This window comes from Danio rerio, chromosome 16 (genome assembly GCF_049306965.1).
Source record: "Danio rerio strain Tuebingen ecotype United States chromosome 16, GRCz12tu, whole genome shotgun sequence".
Classification (NCBI taxonomy): domain Eukaryota; kingdom Metazoa; phylum Chordata; class Actinopteri; order Cypriniformes; family Danionidae; genus Danio; species Danio rerio.
The window spans coordinates 38,672,923-38,695,467 of NC_133191.1; the positions used below are offsets into that span (position 1 = coordinate 38,672,923).

Consider the following 22,545-nt stretch of genomic DNA (forward strand, 5'->3'; position numbering starts at 1 on the left):
GAGAAGTTGATGAAGCCTTCTGGAAAATGATCTCTTCCAAATTGTTATTTTATTTGGTAAAGTAATAGTTATAAGTGGTAGAGTGCTCTCTCTCTATATATAAAAATCCCCTAGTTTGTAAAAACAATCAATTTACATATGTATTTGCATAGACAAGTTCAGTGAGCCATTTTAAACACAGCTCATTGTTATTAATGTCAACTCCTGATAAAACCATCCAAGTAATACTAGTTATGATACTCGAAATACAATAAATGTTAAATATTTCATAAAACTTTTAATATATAATATTTCAGCTAGTTCTGTATAATAAAAAATTACTTTAATATACAAATTAAAATTATTAAAACACATTATTTCTAAAATTTTAATTAATTAAATAAATTAAATTAAATGAAAATGTACAATGAATAACTATAAATTATCACTTCTATACCACTGTACACAACACACTTGTTCACATTTTAAAACCAACACATTAGCATTGTTATCCATTTATTTAAATTCATACATTCATATCATAAAACGTCATTCATGTGTTTTTATGATTAGGTGGGTTTTTCCTTTTTAAGAAAGCGATGGGAATTTGAATTCAGAGATTTCCGAGTCTGGTGAACTAGTGCCGCTTCGGTCACTGTATGCGTCTCTGAGAGAGAAAAGGAAAACAAGATAATAAGACAACTTACACAGTATACTGCATGTCTCCACTTTAAATTAATTTAGGATGATATGAGTTTAAGAAGCAACAAACCGAGGTGAGAGCCTGCATCCTTTCTGGAGGTAGTTTTGCAGTTTCCCAGACGCTGCCAGCAGAAGGCCGAAATACGGTGGTGAGGGTTTGATCGGGCGAGAAGTGAATTCTGGATGGTACTGCACTCCAACAAAATACGTGTGATCTGTTTGGACAGAAGAAATCAGTTGAAATGAGCACTGACTGACCGCTTTTTCAAATACTAGACGATCACTGACCTTCAAGTTCAATGATCTCCATCCGCTCCCCCTCTAGGTCCTGACCCACAAATCGAAAACCTCTATCCTCGAAGTGGTGCTTCAGTTCTGGATTCACCTGGAAAAAAATGCAAAGATTACTAACATGAATAAATAGAAAACAAAACATTTACGGTATTTTAGAGTAGATCTTTATTGCAAACCTCAAAGCGGTGTCGATGCCTTTCGTCCACGTATTCAGCATCTCCATACAGCTTTCCTACAACAATATAATTCAAATATTATCTATATGCACTTATTTAAATAGAATGTACATTTATATTTGTGACATATGATTTTAAGATTTTAAGTGGGTAGCGCTGTCGCCTCACAGCTAGAAAGTCGCTAGTTTAAGCCTTGGGTGAGTCAGTTGGCATTTCTGTGTGGAGTTTGCATGTTCTCCCCATGTTCGCATGGGTGCTCCGGCGGGTTCCCCCACAAGTCCAAAGACATGTGGTACAGGTGAATTGGGTAAGCTAAATTGTCCATTGTGTATGTGTGTGAATGGGAGTGTATGGGTGTTTCCCAGTGATGGGTTGCGGCCGGAAAAGAAACCAATATGTTAAACATATGCTGGATAAGCTGGCGGTTCATTCCGCTGTGGCGATCCCAAATTAATAAAGGTACTAAGCCGAAAAGAAAATGTATGATTTTAAGATAAACAAAAGATCACAACTTACGGAGAATGCTGGGGGTGCTTTTGAATAAGGTGCGTCTTTTTCCCAGCCGCATGGTTCCACCCATCTGCCCTGGATTGTGCTCAGGCATTTCAATAACCTAGATCCAAAACACAGATATATTAAGATGCATTTCAGCGATTTGATCATTATTTACACAAAAAAGGTGTAAATTGAGATCTAACAGCTTTTAGTATGCCCAATTTAAGCCACCTCCAGATGTAGTTGAAAAAGCATTTGATTGAATTGTTTTCATACTGTAAATTCTGGTGTGACTGAATACTTTGAAAAAGCCACAACAGATTACCTTCTAGGCATGGGCCGTTATATGTTTCTGATGGTATGATAACCCTGAATAAAAATATCATGGTTTCGTTGCCGCCAATAACCTAGTGGTTAAGTGTGTCGACATGTGGCACCATGGTGCTCACGGCTACTCGTGTTGGATTCCCAGCTCGAGGTCCTGTGCCGATCCTTCCCCTCTCTCTGATCCCAATGCTTTCCTGTCTTTCCTCCACTGTCTTATCTAATAAAGGTGAAAAAACCCTAAAAATAATTATATATATATATATTCATATAAATATATATCATTCATTCATTCATGTTCTTGTCGGCTTAGTCCCTTTATTAATCTGGGGTTGCCACAGCGGAATGAACCGCCAACTTATCTAGCAAGTTTTTACGCAGCGGATGCCCTTCCAGCCGCAACCCATCTCTGGGAAACATCCACACATACACACACACACACACACTCATACACTACGGACAATTTAGCCTACCCAATTCACCTGTACCGCATGTCTTCGGACTGTGGGGGAAACCGGAGCACCCAGAGGAAACCCACACAAAGGCAGGGAGAACATGCAAACTTCACACAGAAAGCCAACTGAGCTTATATATAATAGTTTTACTCTATTACAGTATTGCTATTACTGCTCTAAATGAATTCTTTACAACTTGAAAAGGCATTATTGAAGATCTTTCTTTTCTTTGAATATAAAGTAAGCCAGTCAATAGTCAATAGTATGCTGGGTGTAGGATCATAAGATTTTTTTTTTTGAGATGTTTGCTGAATCATGGGGTGACTAGTAGCTTTTGATGTGAAGGGCCTTTTCTGCTGGAGGTACTATTGCCCTTAAAAACTAAACAAAATAGTTGTACAGACACATTAAAAAAACATACATATACCATTGGAATGGTATAACAGAAAAGTTTTACGGGTTTAAAACCTTGTCTTTCCAAACTGCAGTAAACCTTGACCGTAATGTGATGTGTTGGAAAATAACAGATTAGCATATGTTCATACTTTACTGCATTGTACCATGACAGCTTCCCTGCTCACTCAAGCCACATAACCACATTTTATGCAATAGTACCTAGGTGTTCCTCTTGCTAAAGTGTTATAGAGCATAATTAAATAAGAAAAAAATGTTGCAATAAAGTCTGAACACTCCTTTAAAGAGTTTATTTTACAGTTTTTTTTTCAAAATATATTTTTTTATGAGTGTGTTCAAAAGAATAAAGAACACCATAAAGATTTGGGACAACTTATGGGGAGTAAATAGTGAGCACAATTTCCTTTTTCTGTTGAGCAAACTATCTCTTTAAACCAGATACAAACTGGGCCAAAAAATTTAATCATTATGTATATATAATTATTTGTTTGACCAAACGGACACCTACCACTGGATGTTTTGTTTCAGGATCAAACTCTGTGGAATTTGCATCTGTAAAGAGAATTTTTAAATAAACACTTGTACCACTGTAATGTAAAAGTAAATTCATACGAACATCTGTATGGGTGTTCTCTTACCTTCCCAGCCAAGTACATTACGAGCAAATTCACACACTGCCAGCTGCATGCCCAAGCACACACCTGCGGAACAAGGTTGACATGTACTACAGGACTGCTGTCAAAACAGCTTGTGATTACATTATGTTTTGTCACTAACACAGATTTCTGCACACGATTTGTTACCTAAAAATGGCTTTTTCTGTTTCCTCGCCCAGTTGATGGCTTGGATTTTTCCCTCTGTGCCTCGCACGCCAAATCCTCCAGGAACTAGAACACCACTAACAGCACAACGAAGGAGTCAAACTAATGTTCAAATAAACATTCAATCAATACATGCTCAAACTAACAATATATAACAGAAAACAACAGAATACTCTAAATTACATCTTTTCAAAGATTAAACCAACATTTACAATGCAGTTTGTAAAACCCAAATTTCTTTATAAATATGTAATAATAAAAGAAAAGCATGACTTGATTTTATTTAATAATGCATTAGACTGCTAAAAAGCAAGATTGGGGCAAGTAAGATTTTTTATTAGTTGTTATATTTTACTAAATCAAGTTTAATACAGTATATTTTACTGTATAAAGTGTGATATGTTAAATATAATATGATAGTGTCAAATGAACGAGTTTATTAGAAACATCAAATGGTTAGCAAAGGGTAAGGCAGGGCGATTTAGCCTAAAATCAAAATCTCTTTTACCTCCATTACAATTAATGAACTTCTATTTTATCTATTTATTCTATGTTTTTGCTCTTATAGTTCACTGACAAGTTTTGTATAGAGAAAATGCTCACATATTACAAGTGAGAGATTTTTAAATGTAGTGTGTATTACTTGATTTTAAAATAATTGAACGAAACACACACTATCTACTATCTATGATTCTTTATGGAACATCAACGCTAAACAACTGAAAGTAAAACACACATTAACTAAAATGTGCCTCTTTGCACCGCCCACCCTCATCATCCCTACCAAACCGACCAATCACAAAGCATTAGCTACACGTCATTGTGATGCGTAGTTACATTGTTTTGGGAGGTGTGCGGGTATGCAAAGGCTGCGAGACCGTACAGGTGCGCTTGGCAGAAGTATAATATCAGAGTAATAAAATAAGTATAAATCATAATAAAATAAGTATAAATCAGCCTTAACGAAGTGGGGTCACAAGACTCCACACATGGTAGGAAAAGTAATTGAAAAAAAAAATTTACCAAGATATTATATTGTATTTGATATCTATGATAGGTTCTGAATGTTGCCTCCAGATTTCTTAAATGAAATGCGCAGAACATATTTATATATTTATTCTAAAGCAGGTCGCACACCAGAAGCACCGCTCGTGACGCGCCACGCATCGCCATGCATTTCAGAATTCTAAACAAAGGTTTCTATCAGGGTTCTGAATACACACCGAAGCCAGAAGTCGGTGGCGCCCAGCCATGACTCAGGACACTGTTCATATTTCTGCTGTGCCACAGAGCGCCATCTGATTAGTTTCATGTTAAATAGCATGCGAATGTGCATGTAACTGTCATGTGCGCACCGTGTCGTGGCACCGAGCTGCGCATCCGGTGTGTGATCTGCTTAACACCACTTTCTGAAAATGTTAACCCCAAAACAAAAAAAGGAAAATTCAGTTTTTTGCAACTAAACATTTTTCACAGTTTTCCAAATCACAGTTTCTACAAAAATATGAAGCAGCACATCTTTATTTAAAATTGACTATAATGAAAAATGTTTTTGATCACTTAATCAGCATTTTTAAATATTTTTTAAAGGATTACAAGTTAGTAGTAATAATATGCTAATAAAAAATTAACTTTTGCATCACAGAAATTACAAGAAAAAATATACAATTTTACTGTATTTGTTTACTGTATTTTTGATTAAATTATTGCAAAAATAAATACTGCAAAATCTTTTTTTTTTAACTCATTAACCCCAATTTTTTTATTTGATCATTTCTATTGTTTATATTGAAGACACACTCACTCAGCACTGCAGAGCTTCTGCCAGGCCTCATGATACTTCACTGGCTCATCCTGCAATGCTGCTGGCTCCAGATAAGCTGAATCTATGTACTGAAACACAGTACCATTTGATACTATTAGACTAACACACATTTGCAAAAAAAAAAAAAAAAAGACAAAAAAAAAAAAAAAGAAAACCCAAGAAACTTAAATTCAAAAGGACACCTTTCAATGGGCCAAAATATTTTTTTACTATAATAAAAACAATTATTTTATGCTAGTAGTTATTCCTTACCTTGACCTCAAGCTTATAGTTGATGGCGAGGGCAGAGTGCTCCAGTGCTTTAATAACAGAGGCATAAGAGTCTGACAGCTTGGTGTACTTGCCTACTAAAGCAATAGAGGTTTGCTCAAGAAGTCGGTCAGACCTATGAAACATTAACAAGCACATTCAAAACAGCAGTCAGAAGATTGCAGCTTTTTGGGACTGTTATGTTGGGTTCACACCAGACACGAAACATGGAGTCACTTGCTCTGGTTTACTCGGGGGATGCTTTCCCTCACTTGACTTTTTCACTTCAATTATTTGACAGATTCCACGTCATTCATGCTTTGCTGCAATAATCTATTCCCAGGTATTTATTTACTGTCATTTACTTGCGCAAATACTTATTTCCCCATTTGGTGTGAACTCGGCTTTAGGTGGATCCAGCAGCACAAACCTGTCTGACATCTCCTTCCACTTTCTGAGCATTTGACGTGGTCTCATCTGTATGGGCAAGTCCAGCCTGCGGCAGAAGTAGTGAACCATGCCCTGATCCTCCAGGAGTAAAGGTACTCTGTAGATGGAGGACACGTCGTGTATGCAGATCACCTGCTCGGGTTCGACATGGCAAAACATGGAGATCTTCTCTTTTACAGCAGTGTCCAATGGAGTTGAACAACGACAAACAATCTGCAAATGAAATATAATATTAAATAAAAAAAATACCTGGATTGAATCTTCTTCAGTGTTATAGAGAATTAAGACTGACCAGATCAGGAGACAGGCCGAGTCCACGAAGCTCTCGGACGCTGTTCTGTGTGGGTTTGGTCTTCTGTTCTCCTGTTGAATTAGGCTAAAAAAGACCAAACTCAAGTAAACAGCGTTTTATCAACATATTCTGAATTAAAAACAAAGTTTGTTTCCTACCTGAGGAACCAGACTGACATGGATGTTACAAAAGTTCTCCCGTTTCACTTTGAACTGAAACTGTCTGAAAGCTTCGATGAAAGGCATACTCTCAATATCTCCAACTGTACCTCCAAGCTGTGGAGGAAATAAAAGTTGTGGTAAACTTAAACTGAACATAGACTGAATATGGACACAGTGCACTTCCACAGAAAGTTGGCTGTCAGATACACATAAGTTATAGCAACAGCTCACAATAGTCTAACAACATTGGGTGTGTTAATGAAATATAATGGAAATAATAACATGTATATCAGTATATTAGATCTGTGAAACAGCATTTTTTAAATGTTGTATATACATTTATACATTTGGCAGGTGCTTTTATTCCTAATGACTTCATTGCATTAAAAATATTTTTATCAGTTCTTGCTTTCCCTGGGAATTGAATATTTGGGTGTTAATATTGTTGCTACAATGTGCATAATTTAGCACATTCTTTCTATAGTAGTCTTTTGCATTAAATAGTCTTGATAGCATTAAATCAACTATTTCCAATAAATAGCAAACACAAAATGGATATACCTCAATGACACAGACTTCAGGTTCAATACCATCATCGTCCACTGAGACCTTGGCCTGCCGCATAACCCATTCCTGTATAGCATCAGTTATATGTGGTACCACTGAAAAAATTAATGAAAAGATTTTTATTTTAACATAATTTTCCTTTATATTTTTTGCACATGGTTCTTTTAAAATTTCCAATCATATAATCCTAAAAAACGTTTGCAATTGTATACATTAAAATTGTAAAGTTTTAAATATTGACAATTACCTAAAAAAAACTAATAGGCAAATTATAATGTAAATCATGTTACATTAAAGACTGAAGAAAACATTGTTTTGCTGCAACATGAATAAATTACCTCTTAAAATATATACAGTTTTTTTAATTCTTCTAATTCTAATAGTAGTTAAAGTAATAGTAGAGCCCTTAAATATTTTACCAAACCCAAAACATTTAAACTGTAATCTACACTCAACGGCCACTTTATTAGGTACACCTTACTAGTATCGGCTTGGACCCTATTTTGCCCTCAGAACTGCCTTAATCCTTTGTGGTATAGATTCAACAAGGTACTGGAAATATTTCTCAAATATTGTGTTCCATATTGACATGATAGCATCACATAGTTGCTGCAGCTGCACATTCATGATGCAAATTTATTTGAGTTACTGTTGCCTTTATATGAGCTGGAACCAGTCTGGCAATTCTCCTCTGACCTCGGCATCAACAAGGTATTTGTGCTCACAGAACTGCCGCTCACTGGATATTTTCTCTTTTTTGGACCATTCGCTGTAAACCCTAAAGATGGTTGTGCGTGAAAATCCCAGAAGATCAGCAGTTTCTGAAATACTCGGACCAGCCCGTCTGGCACCAACAACCATGCCATGTTCAAAGTCACTCAAATCACCTTTCTTCCTCATTCTGATGCTCGGTTTAAACTGCAGCAAATCGGCTTGAACATGTCTACAAGTTGCTGCGATGTGATTGGCTGATTAGAAATTTGGTTAATGAGCAGTTAGACAGGTGTACCTAATAAAATGGCCGATGAGTGTGTGTTACAGTATGGTTATATAGACACAGTTAAATGTAATCTTAATATCTGCAAAACAACTTATACAACATGCACAAAAATAATTATTTTAACATATTTTATGTTCAAACGCAAAAAAAAAAAAATCCTGGATCCTCATGCAACAATTCCTATTTATTTTCAAACATCTTTATTGCATAATTCACCTTGTACAGTTTTGCCCAAGTAATCCCCTCTCCTCTCTTTGTTTATAACAGACTGATAGATCTTCCCTGTCGTCAGATTGTTGTCTCTGGTTAGCCGGATGTCCAAAAAACGTTCATAATTTCCTAAATCCAAGTCAACCTCCCCGCCATCATCCAACACAAACACCTCACCTGTCAAACAAAGAGATAAAAACAAACGACAGCTGTCAGTGCCATTAATGTGCTATGTCGCTCTCTATATATACAGTCAGCTAAAATAAGAAGTTGATATTTCTGTATTGTCAACATGACTGCAAGTAAACTGCTTCAGATTACTTACCATGCTCATACGGAGAGAACGTGCCAGCATCAATGTTGATGTAGGGGTCGATTTTGATGGAAGTGACATGCAGACCACATGATTTGAGAATAGTGCCCACACTGCTGGCGATGATGCCTTTACCAATGCCAGAAATCACTCCCCCTGTCACCAGTATGTACTTCATTATACAACAACACCTATCAATGTAAGAAAGACAGTGATTTACTTCAACAATTATGTAATTCATTGTAAATAATTGATCACAAACATCCACCGAACAATATAATAAATATGTCTGTGTCAATAACGTCTGATTTTTTTGTCAACTACATTACAATTATTTCTAGGGATAAACAGATTACACTTTTTTACAAACCGTTACAAGTCATATAATTTGTGTACTTGCCGATACCAAGTACCGATTCCGATACTACTTAAATTTAATTTCAATTAAAGTGCAATTACTTTGAAAGGAAGTTTTAGTTCGTGCCTGTAGCAAGAATGAACACAAAAATCTTTAACAGAAGGCAGTTTCAAACCAAAAATATACACACATTGCTGATAACCCTGCAAATCAATAGACCTTATCAATTACCGATTAAGCATTGGATATTTAAAGGATAAGTTATACTTGCGCTGACATGTGTCCACGACTTCACACATTACATATTCAATTGGTGCAGTTTACGTTAACTTATGGAGTCACTCTCTTGACATTGCATATTGGGGACACATAAAACCCTGTTATGTGCAGTTCTTTCTTATATTCCTGTGTACTGCCATTAATCTGCGGGTCAGGTAATCAAAACGTAGGCTACACGATGCTTAATTATGAGAGGGTCACGGATGGATAAGATCAATAGTTGGTCATGTAAACTTAAACTACTTTCTCTAAAAAATTAAGATGATTTAATCGATTTTATCTTGACAGACTGCCTGCAGTGATGTTTAGCTCTAGGCACTTTTATTTAGCCTGTAATCTACTATTGACCTTATTCTTCAATGCGAAAGTGTGCTCGTTTTTGCGATTGTTTCAGAACTTCCGATTCAGTTGCCTATGGGAGAAATGACTAGGAATAATAAATGGCAAAAATGGTCAAACTACTTGCTCTACAAACAAGTGTTTGCATGACACTACAAACCAAGTAGAAGTTTGCAACATCAAGCAGCATAACAAGCTGTTTTGACGTCTAAAAATAAATGGAAGTGAATGAGACCTGAAGTCTCGAGCAAAAACGATTCAAATGGTTGCGCCCGCTCGTACGTAAAGAATAAGGTGAATATAAAAGTTTAGATTTATTTTATTTATTTTTTACATATAATGTTCCGTTACTTAAAATTTCACAATTTTTTTTTATATTTATAGTTTATATATAAAATAAGCGGTAGCTTGTTTCGAGTTATCATTATGCAAGGATCATATTGCATATTCAGTTTATTCTTCAGAAGGCTTTTGATTTGTTAATAATGTATTTTATAAACAGATTTTTTATAAGGACTATATATTAATATATAATACATTAATTAATACAATAAGAGGTTGAAGTCGAGTAGGACAACAAATCACATCCGCATAATGAAATACAGTTGAGAGGTATCGGTGCGTGGTATTGGCATTTTGTGTATGATACAAGTACTAGTATTTTAGCCAAGTATCGACCCGATACCGAAACTGGTATTGGAGCATCCCTAATTATTTCTGCATATCTTGTACGATAAACAAGCCAATTTATGAAATAAATAAAAAAACATTTCAATTTCAAAATACGTAAGTGGTGTGTAGCTGTCAAAGTATTGTAAATAATAATATTCATAATTCACAAATTAAATGTTTATTTTCATCAAATAAAATTATTACATTGTGTTAGTGTCAGTCTTGTCTACAAACCATAAACACTATGGCTGCACAATATATCGTTTCAGCATCGATATCGCAATGTGATCATTCGCAATTGTCACATTGCGAGTATATGCAATTTTGAGTTTGCATTATGATTCATTATTTGCATGTGTTTTTTGATGCCTGTGATTGTATAATGACCTTAAAAGCATTCAGGCATAAGACATTGCACCATTTATGACTTTAACAACAATTAATTTTAAATGAATTGTTTTTATTTTTATCATTCAGTTACTGTACTCGAGTACTGTTACACAATAAAATACTTCTTCAATTGTAACTTTTCTTGATTGTATTTATAAATTGTTGGGCATAAAAAAACTCACATGAAAATACAGAAATCCACTGCAAATAGCAGAAACGTACATAGATACCCCAAAACGTATATAGTTTATTAGATTTTTTGAAGATGTACTTCCACTGCAGAAGCATCCCAATCGTTCTAGCATTATAAATTCATTCCAAATAGAGATATTTAAGTTATCAGGTGACATTGTATTAATATTGCAATAAATATCGCAAAATAAAAATTATCACAATGCTAGATTTGTCTAATATTTTGCAGCCCTAATAAACACATTTATATTATTTATTAATATTTATAAACATTAAAATATTAATTTAAGCTTATAACCCTTATAACCTCTAGACATTTATAGCTTAAATATTTATATTTTTTAATATATAAATACATGTTTGGAAACTGACATACTACAATAAATCTTTATAAACCCAATTATTTTTCATGGTTTACACCTGTCTTTGAACAATGTATCTAAAGTGATCAATCACTGTCATAAATAAATAAATCAATAAATGCATTTCTGGCAGGAAAACAAACAGGCCATAATAGCAATTAACATTATGTACACTTATATAATATTTACATATTTATTTATAATGGCCATTTTACATTCTGCAACACCCAAGCAGATAATGTTCAGAGGACAAACTGTAACGTTAAACCTACGATGACCTTGTAAACAATAGCAAAATACGCCGAAAAACGTCGTCCACCATAGCATATACAATGTACATTCACGAATAATCCCAGCGTTTCATATTGTTTCTAATAGAGCCCACTTTTAAACACATTAGGGGACCCCCATACATTACATAACATTGCAGTGAACTCCATGTTAGAGCAAGTGATTCAAGAGGCGCAATGAAAGCTGACATGGAACATAAACTAAGCCTTTAACTATACCTGAAACTGCTCCGTTCCGATATGTAAAAACCTGAGATTAAAAACGTCAGCCGCTTCAGTATAGACGAGCCATCTTGAAGACACGTTTGTTTTGGGTGTCAGCGATATGCGGTAAAGCGCCAAAACAACACGTGCTGTGAGATCCGATACTTAACTCTAGCTTTGCCACTCTGCATAACATTGAGTGAATGACGGATATAACCAACTGAACACATTATGGAAGCTATTTATGTGATGCATTGCCATACTTTATCGAATAATTTCAGTAGCAATTGCATGACATACATTTTTAATGCGTGTGGGTAAGTTACATTCCTTAAATAAAATATGTTAAATGGAGGCGTGGGCTCACGTTGCTGTGTTTGCACGTCTGGGAAAAAAAATAAATAAGGTCATTGCCACTTTTTTATCTGATTATTAAGACTAGTTCTTAGTTTATGAGGATATTTATATTATAAATGCAACTAAAATATAAATTTGAAGATATATTTCCTTATTTGTTATATTGTAGTAGCTGATATATTTATTTGGACATTAATTGACATGTTTAGAATTTTTATTATTCATTTGGAATTATTAGTTTAGAGATAATTCAACATTTAAAACAATTATTCTAATAAATTTTATTGGAATTATTCTAATCATTTTATATGGTATATTCAAAACATTTATATTATTTTTTTAATGATCATAATTTCAATTAATATTTAATCCACACTTTGTATTTATTTTGTTAAAATGTGTCTAATTATCTTAATAAAAATATTTAATATTCATTTCAATTTAATAAAATAATTATTATTTGCACAGGCATGCCATGTTCTGTCCATCTAAGCAGATTTCTATTTAATATTCCCAAAATCTATAAATTAATACACATTTAGAGGTTAAAAAAATGTCACAAATAAAGAAATGAATAGGCTTATCTTGTAATTAAGCACAAATCTTAATAAATTCAAGACGGACACTCGTTTGTTTCTACTTCACACTTTACAATAAGGTTGAATTACTTATTCACTAACCTAAACTAATAATGAACAACTTTTACAGCATTTATAAATTAAAAATAGATTAAAATTTACTAATAAACTCTCAAATTATTGTTTGTTTACATTAGTAGGTAATTCACTGTGAGTTAACATAAACAACTTTTACTAACAATAAACAACTTTAATATCATTAACTAACCTTAAAAAGATTAATAGTTTTTTATATATAATTAGTTGTCTATGTTAGTAAATAGACCTAAATTACAGGCCTACAACTATATTGTAAATTGTTACCAGTAATCTTAATCGCACAAAACTGACATATTTACATAAACTTCCTTTACACAACAGTGGATGAAAGTTAACACCTGCTATAAGCAAATTTAATGGCACAAAAATAAATGGTTGACAAATGGGGAAATGGGAAAACATCTACTAGAATGGCAAAACTAGGGCATAAAGTTTCTATGATTACGATAAGCAGTATCTGACGTCACGTCGCGCGGGAGAAGGATATTTGAAAAAATAAAACATTTGACATTTTGGCGCTTGACGCCTTTCATTGTTTTTATCCTATCTTTATCTAATTCGGCCGATGAAATGTATAGCTAACAATAAAGATATGCTAATTTTGCTAATTTTGTAGCTAATTCAGCTTTTTATTATAGTTTTTTTTATAGTGGAATTGGGTGTACAGGCAAAACACAGACAAAGTGCGAACGAACTGGTTAACATATAATATATTATTCTATATTATGTATCAAGGGTTTCCTCAAGGTGCTCCGGTTTAAGTTAAACGAGCCGTAGTGTATGTGTGTGAATAGGTGTATTGAATAGATGTTGGGTTGCGGCTGAAGGGCATTTGCTGCGTTAAACATATGCTGGATAAGTTGGCGCTTCATTCCGCTGTGGCGACCCCTGATTAATAATGGGACTAAACCGAAAAGAAAATGAATGATTATGCCATTATTATTGATATGATTACCACACGTGAATCCATTTATTTAAATCCACTAGATGGCGCCATAATGACGTCACAATGACTGGAGATGCAAGTCAAAAACAAACTGATAGACGTTGATACTTATTGACAGTTTAACATGAAAGGTTACATAAACATGCTGAGTCATAAACCATCCTGTTTTCAGTGCTGGTTGCAGGTTGTTTTTCTTCTATCTAATTTTGAACAGCAACATATGATGGAGACCAATTGAACACATCAAAGTATCAAACACATCAAAGCCTTTTATTTTCAGGTATCCCTGTTTCTATATAATATCTGTCTTGTCTTTGAAACATGGTAGTTGATCAATCAACCTAGAAATCAATGATAATATAATGATTAGTATTCGTCATTTAGACTGACTGTATCTCCAGTGCTTTCCTCCTAAAGTGTATGGTCTGAATGAATAATTCAGAGGCTGTAATTCATGTAATCCTTCATCAGCATTTCTGTCAATAACGGAGTGTGTGTGTGTGTGTATCCTGTCGACAGCTGCGTTTAGTCTGATTGTTATTTCTCTAATTATAGCTCAGTGTCTCTTCTCCTGTAAGGTGTGTCTGTCACACAGGACTTACATAAGCACTGGAGGTAATTATGCCAGAACAAACTGCACTTGCAGAGCTCCTTCATTCATAATGAGACTCACACGTAGAGCTGTTTACATTATGTAAGATCACATCTATCTATCTATCTATCTATCTATCTATCTATCTATCTATCTATCTATCTATCTATCTATCTATCTATCTATCTATCTATCTATCTATCTATCTATCTATCTATCTATCTATCTATCTATCTATCTATCTGTCTGTCTGTCTGTCTGTCTGTCTGTCTGTCTGTCTGTCTGTCTGTCTTTCTGTCTGTCTGTCTGTCTGTATGCAGGCAGGTGCACACATAGGGCTCAACCTGTGCAGTGCACATGCCATTTTTAGTCTTGGATAGAAAGTGCCTTTCCAAAATGATCAAAAGTGCCCCCGCGACGCAACACACCCTCGGTCCCGCCCTTCAGTAGGCGTGCGACAACACTGCTCTTGAGTAAGCGCGCAACAACACAGCTGATCAGAACGCGCGCGATAACACAGCTGATCAGATTTATCCTGCACATGCCCTTTGGACGGTCTCTGCACGGGCCTGTCTGTATGTCTGTCTGTCTGTCTGTCTGTCTTTCTGTCCGTCCGTCCGTCCGTCCGTCCGTCCGTCCATCGATCCATCCATCCATCCATCTATCCAAACATCCATGCATCTGTCAATGCAGTGATGTCTAACTTTACTGTAGTTTTCAAATGGCTGTGAAAATAATACTGTATATAGTGCTGTCTTGAGCATTTTCAGGAAGTGTAGAGGGCCAGAGTGGGACTCCTTTTCAGCCCTGAAGTTTCAAGCCTTAGACCGGCCCAGTGCAGGACTGACTATATTAAAATAACGTAATTTCCAATTCAGTTTCTAATGACGCTATCATTTCTTTTTCAAGGAAACAGCTGCTTTGGAACTTCAAATGTTTTTCATAAATATGAGAACATTAAAGGGTGGCTAAATCTCCAACACTATTCTTTAAAAACATCATACACATCCTTTCCTGCAATATCTGAGTATATATTCTGTGGAAAATTCTTTATAGATATCCAGTCCTTTGTAACACAAAAAAATAAATAAATAAATAAAATAAAATATGTACACCTATTATATTATATGTCTTAGCACAAAAAAAAAAAAATTAACTCAGGTGAGGTTTGAACTCAGGTCAGCATAATCATAATGCAACATGCTGATCACTGGACCACAATGGCTTAATCGTTTTTTCTCCCCTTTTTAGATTCCTGATCATTCAATCATTCATTTTCTTGTCAGCTTAGTCCCATTATTAATCAGTGGTCGCCACAGCGGAATGAACCGCCAACTTATCCAGCAAGTTTTTACGCAGCGGATGCTCTTTCAGCCGCAACCCATCTCTGGGAAACATCCACACACACATTCACCAACACACTCCGGGCAATTTAGCCTACCCAATTCACCTGTACTGCATGTCTTTGGACTGTGGGGGAAACCGGAGCACCCGGAGGAAACACACGAAGGCAGGGAGAACATACAAACTCCACACAGAAACGCCAACTGAGCCAAGGTTCGAACCAGCGACCCAGCGACCTTCTTGCTGTGAGGCATCAGCACTACCTACTGCGCCACTGCCTCGCCTGATCATGTTAGATTTATTAATGTAGTGAATCATCTGATTTTCATTGGGCAGGTGTAATTTTCATTATTTTAATAATTCGAATTCTTATATTCACTAAGGTGCTGCTGTTTGGGGTCAAATGATGCATGCATCAATGATGAATGCAGGCTGCATTTTGTTCATGGGGCTGCGAGAAAATAAATAAAAAGAGCGGAGTTGTGGCAAAATAATGAATAAAAAGAGTGAGGCTATGGTGAAATAAATAAATAAATGAAAGTTTTAGTGCGACTGCTGAGGGATACCGATCCTCGTGGCCAAAAAACGAACCGGCCCACCGGGAATTTTCCCAGTCCTCCCGATTAGCCAATCCGGGCCAGGGAAGTGTCACCAAAATCAGACATTTTTGCATTGGAAAACGTACAGAGTCATAATGAAAACATGACAAAGCCGTTTGACTATCTTGTTCATAAACAATGGTGTCAGGACTTTTCATCTTGATGACACTGACACTTTCATTGACATCAATACTTGCTTTTGAGGAATGAGCTATCCATTTTGAGCAAGTGACACGCTTTTGCAGGTTATCAACTAGATTTTGCAGTTTGTACTAATTGTTTTGGGAAATGCATGAACTGTTGTGCAAATGTAAATAGGGTTGTCAGATATGCACCAAAGCCATTGAGAAAAACTGTAATGTCCTGTAATGTCAATAACATTGCCCTTAGACACTGGCTAGACGTTGAATTTTGGTCACCTGACATCACAACCTAAACCTAACCTAATACTAACGTCTTATGACATTGTGTGCCTGCTGGGCAATAACTCGATGCACTACAGAATGTTACGTTTACACACACACGCACATATTACATGTAAACGCAACAGCTTTTTAGACTACAGTGTAATACTCACTACTCACTACTCTTGAGTACTTTTGAAAGAGCTACTTTTTACTCACACTTTGAGCAATATTTAAAACAGATACTTTTACTCTACTTGCACTTCATTTTTAGGCAAGTAATGGTACTTTTACTTGTGTATGATTTTTCAGTACTCTTTCCACCACTGATTATCAGCATCAAATATAAAGCATTCTGTTTTTATGTATGTCTTTATTTACCAAAGTTAAAACAACAAATGCATTATTATTATTACAACTTACACACTTAAATTGATCCATCTGATTATGAACAATCTTATGATCAAATCTAGCCCTTTCTAGTAGGAATTTAGAAAATGTAGCATTGTGATATGTTTTTATTTTGCGATATATATTTTAGGATATGAATACAATTTTATCAGATAACTTAATATTTCTATTTGGAAAGAATTTAAAATGCTAGATCGATTAGGATGAATCTGCAATGGGAGTGCCTTACAATCTATAAATCAAGAAAAGGTACAATTAAAGAAGTGTTTTAATGTTTTCCGAGTCAAACAGTATTCAAGTACAGTAACTGAATGATAAAAATAAAAATAATTTAATAAAATTAATCATAGTTGAGGTCAGAAATGCCACATTTTCTTAAGCCTGAATGCTTTTAAGGCCATTATACAAATCACAGACATCAAAAATCACATGCAAATAATGAATTATAATACAAACTCAACATTGCATATCCTGCAAAGTGACTATTGCGAATAATCACATTTCGATATTGATGCTGAAACGATATATTGTGCAGCCCAAAATATAGTGTTGTATAACTAAGAAAGATAACACATTATTAATATTATTTTGATTTGATTAACAGAAACAAAAAGAATTGTAATTGTATATCCAATAATTGTATATCCAATGACTCTATGCAAAGTTGTTTTACATCTAAATGGATGTAAATTAAATTTCAGATCTGTACTGGAAAGATTCTTAGTTTTAGTATAAAATACCTAAGAAAGACAAATACTCTTGATTTTATTATAAACTTTTTAACACATCACAGATTTAAAGTTATGCCAAGGAAACCCAGACTGTTTTTTAACTACAATGCCAACTCTTTTTGCATTTATTGGCATGAAAGCAAATAAATGGGTGTCTCTCTTGCACGACAGAATGAAGACAATCTAATATCCACTTTTACAGGCTTGTGAGCTCAGAATCCACCCACAACATCCTCTCAGTAAAAGCCACAATTTACGAGGAAAACAAATGCAGTTGGAGGGCGTAGTCGAGTGTGCGCTTGTGCCTCTGCCTGGAATCAGCCCTAATTTGATTATGAAGGAGGGTGAAATGAGAGAGAGTGTGTGTTGTGTTCAAAGAATAATCTGCATTTTAACCCAACTGACATTGTGCCATGGATATCAATAAATCATTTTAATGCACCAGTATTATTTTGCCCTCCTTTTTGCAGGATGAGTGTTGACAGATCACCTGTGTTAATACAGACTCACACAGAGCAAATTTCTCCATAGTAGTCGTGTTTGGGAGGTCTAGAAATTAGAGGATTGTGTAATTAAGTGAAAACAGATGCACTTTTTTGGTGCTTTTGTATTTAGCATAAAGAGCTACGAGTAGCAAATCCTGGGTTGGTGTTTAAACAAAAGGCTGTAAGTGTATATTTTGGATGCTACCGCATGTTCATGTTGAGAGAATGAAATTTTAGTTGCTCAACAAAGCTAAACTGAGGACGAACACCGTTTTTTCAGACAGATTTAAAGGGATACATTTTCTGTTTATTTACTCATTCCAGGCTATCCAAGGTATTCTGTAGAATGTTGGAAACCGTTAACTCCCATAGTTTGTTCGACTATGCATAGTTAGTGGTTTCCAAAATTCATCTTTAGTGTTCAACAGAGAAAAGAAACTCATAAAGATTTGGAATCACTTGACAGTGATTAAATTGTCACCAAAATATTAATTTTTGGGTGAACTAATTCTTTAAAGTCTCATGAAACACTCCAATCAGCCATTATTAATGTTTATCCTGCCTCGTCAAACTGTCCTGGGAATGTTCAAGATAGTATTAAAGAACCGAGCAGGCACACAATATCATAAGACGTTACTATTAGATCAGATTTAGGTCATGACGTCAGGTGACCAAAATTCAATGTCTAGTCAGCGTCTAAGGACAACGTTATTTTGACGTCCAATAACAACATCAAATTATGTTGATATTTAGTTGATTTTAGGTGGATTTTAGCTTGGACATGGTTCTGATGTAAACACTATTTTCATTTCCAAACAAAATCCAACGTCCCCACGACGTTGGGGTATGTTGGGGTACAACCTTAATATGACGTCATGTTGATGTGCTGTGCCTGCAGGTAAGTCTTTAGGTGTTGAATAGTACTTTGGCAAAGTATATGGAAGTTGATTGTTCTTTATTATTTTGTAAAACTGAAGACAAAATCCTTATTCACATGTTTTTTCAGTGTGAAAACACAAAAAGCTTTTGGAATAGTAATATATTCATATAGTTAAATACATTGCTTCATCCAGCCCCCTTCAACTTCAAGATACTATTTGTTAAAGGTAAAACTGATATGTCAGAGAACTACATTATTAACTTTTTTATTTTGTATGAAAAATATTTTATTCACAAACACACATTTTTGTTGCAGCTTTCTTTTTCCAATTTTTTATTTATTTTTATTTATGTATTTTTTTAATTGATGTTTTTATTAAATCTCTTAGACTGGTTAATAACAAGCAAAGTGAGATTCTTGGATTATTATGATAATTATTTTGGAAATATCATGGACACATAAGTCCTTTCCTCTTGTGTTATTTATGTATCTCTGTTTAATTTTGTATTTTGTAATAATGTTTTTATTTTACTGTTTTATGTCTTTATAATATTATTTAACCTTATCAGTTAAGTAATTTTCATTGTTACTATTATTGTCTTTTTTATGTAATATTGGATTTTTTATGTTTATTGAAGTCAATAAAAAAAGAATTCTTTAGGTGTTTCCCAAATCGCATACTTATGCACTATTCTACGCCATTTTGTAGTATTAATAGTGTAAGTAGTGCACTCACACTGAAAACTCTAAAAAGAATAAGTGCACTCTAAATACCCGGATGATGCACTTATTCAACCATTAAAATGAGTAGTGGAATTTTGGACACTTCACACACTCAACGGCCGCAGCTTTGCTCATGTAGCAGAAGGGGTGGAGCTATCGGGCACTCATATTGTATAACTTAATTTAGTTTAAATTGTGAAAGCAAATTTCTCCCACAAGAGTGATTATACTGCCTCCTGATGGTGAATGAGGTTATACTCATACTCGTCCTTTGGTTATTTATTTCGTTGATTTGGCAACCGCCAAACGTCATCCTGGAAAAAATGTGAATTTCCACTAGGTAAAAAAAAAATTGTGTTCTATTTGGGATGACACTACATACATATACTATGCTGCTGAATGTGTAAGTGCATAAGTACATTCCTACCCTATTGGCAGATTATTTTGCTTGTATAAAATAAATATGTATAAAATAAATACTAACTTTTGTAATATGTTATTCCTTTAATTTTTGTTTAATCTTTGTAAAGATATTTGCATATTGCTGTACATGTGTATTAAGCAATGTGTAGGGAACCTGCTCTGTGCTGGACTTTAGACCTGCTCTCAGCTGATCTATTGTGTATTCTATTTTAGTTCCTCAAAAAAGGCCAGCAATGCGACTTAACACACCTCCTTTTTTAGACCAGAACGCCTATGGGCGTACATATGAGTGCAAATGCATTTGCTATTTAAATAGCGTGGTGCAAAACATTAAAATGACTATTGCGTCGAGCTGAAACTAGTAAACAACAATTGCGTCGTGCCTTGCGCCGCATTGTGCCGGGTGTATGATAGGGCCCATTGTCTTTATATCACCCCAATATGACCCCTATATGGATACACTGTACCTACACACAGTTCTGTCCAAACAGCTTACGAAAGATGATTTTCATTAAAGGTGCTCTTTAATATATGTAACATATGTATATAAAACCTTGCTCTGTGTGGGCTATTACATTAGCATACGCATCTGTTGTCTTGTTGTCATGAGTTTTCAGTTGAGTATTTAATCATTAAGAAATAGCTAAAGAGTTATCTTCATTTCTTGAGAATGACTAAAGACTGAACTAACAATACTCCACCCTATTAACCTCAATCTATTCCATTTATACTACAAAAAACAGCAACTTTCTCTGATTTTCTAACCCTAACATTCTCTTATCTGTTCTTTCAGCTCTTTATACAACTCTTTAACACCATAACAATCCCTTTTCTACTGTGCTTACCATGATTTCCCCAAAAAAACCTTCTTTAATGTTCTACTGAAGTTGATGTAAGTGTCTTACATCTTGGATGACCTGAGTGTGAAAACATTTTTGGCTGAACTATCTCTTTAAGACAGCTAAGATAGTATTCAGTAAACACTGCATGCAGTGACAGATCAATGCAGACTCAGAGAAACCTTTCTAATGAATGTCATGTATGAAATCCAGATTTAGTGAAATGCATGTGATCCTGCGCCAGCCAACCTAGAACACACACCATTCACAAGTCAGATGTTAAACTTGCGGACAAGAGAGCCTTTGTGGCTCCGTCTCGTTATCTAATCATTTTGTTATGTACACATGAACAAACAGTACAATTCTTACTAAAGAGTAGACAGCATGACAAGGCCAGTCTCAAGATGCCCACATTGTTTCACAACCTCTCAATACAAACCTGGCAATACTGTAATACCGTTTATCTTGCCAGATCAAGTGTTTCATAAAAAGGAACAGTGGAAGCTTTGGGACAGTATTTAGGATTATAAAATTAACATTTGATGTCTGCTTATATGTTTGATACATCAACTACCCATCCATGGATTTAAATGCCAACTTTTATCATTTAAGCCTTGAGAATATTTAGTTTATGTGTATTAGCATATACACACACAGTCAAACAGAGCTTTTCAATGTGTACTCCATTTGCAGATGATCAACAGGGTTGGCAAGAGTCGGCAAATGCAAGTCTATATATAAAAGTATTGCCACCCAATCTGCACCCTATCATTGGAATTTATTAATATTTTATTAGTCCTTTTTGAGGCATGTAACATCAAAAACAACCTATTTAATTTCTATATCTTCCGAGAATCCCAAAAGGTCCGCATATTGGTAAAGAATGTTATGATAGCTGTTTTAATGTGAAGTTATGTTTGAATTGACTCTTGTTATGAAATAGTTTGACAACAAACAGGAAATGACATCACCACATTGAAATGATCTGTAAGGAAATCTTGGCTGTTTCTCAATATGCGTTCTTCAGCGGTCTTGCGTCTTCGTGTTCTCGTGCAACGTCATCATCAGCTGCCTAAGTTCAGTTCCAATAATCAAGACCGCAAGTACGGAGGATGCGTGAAACTTCCCGGATGTGATCTTGATATCGAGGACGCACCGATGCAGACTTGAGCACCGAACTCGCTCTGGAAGTCCCAGAAGTCATTGCGACTGGAGGTGGGAAACGCAGCAATTTAGATTTATTATTAAAGTTCAGAGATATCACTTATTTACCTCAGGAGTTTCCCTAAATAAAACGGTGAAAGTAAACATTAACATGAAT

General features: G+C 35.0%; 1 protein-coding gene across 3 annotated transcripts; it reads right to left on the bottom strand.

Annotated features, from left to right (window-relative positions):
- Positions 1-480: 480 nt before the first annotated feature.
- On the bottom strand, positions 481-19,737 carry ctps1b (CTP synthase 1b). Of its 3 annotated transcripts, none has more exons than NM_001111247.1 (17): positions 11,829-11,873; positions 8,740-8,918; positions 8,421-8,591; positions 7,199-7,299; positions 6,635-6,751; positions 6,477-6,560; positions 6,165-6,397; positions 5,738-5,870; positions 5,465-5,553; positions 3,643-3,737; positions 3,478-3,540; positions 3,348-3,391; positions 1,668-1,764; positions 1,152-1,207; positions 970-1,066; positions 752-896; positions 481-646 (listed from the first exon to the last, which is right to left on the bottom strand). In NM_001111247.1, exons 2-17 carry the CDS (start codon positions 8,903-8,905, stop codon positions 568-570), a joined length of 1,770 nt encoding a protein of 589 aa, NP_001104717.1. In that variant the 5' UTR covers positions 8,906-8,918; positions 11,829-11,873; the 3' UTR covers positions 481-567. The 3 variants fall into 3 exon arrangements, with proteins under 3 accessions (NP_001104717.1, XP_073780992.1, XP_073780993.1); XM_073924891.1 differs by lacking the exon at positions 11,829-11,873 and adding an exon at positions 19,160-19,737 and having other exon boundaries at positions 483-646; XM_073924892.1 differs by lacking the exon at positions 11,829-11,873 and adding an exon at positions 19,135-19,195 and having other exon boundaries at positions 483-646; positions 8,740-8,946.
- Between the last annotated feature and the right edge of the window lie 2,808 nt (positions 19,738-22,545).

Excerpts from the sequence above, each read along its gene's own strand:
- ctps1b (XM_073924892.1), bottom strand. The coding sequence starts at position 19,168 with ATGAAAATAGTGTTTACATCAGAACCATGTCCAA. Across the intron at positions 897-969 it reads GGAGATCATTGAACTTGAAG|ATCACACGTATTTTGTTGGA; the intron begins GTCAGTGATCGT and ends CTGTCCAAACAG. Across the intron at positions 647-751 it reads GGATGCAGGCTCTCACCTCG|AGACGCATACAGTGACCGAA; the intron begins GTTTGTTGCTTC and ends TTTCTCTCTCAG.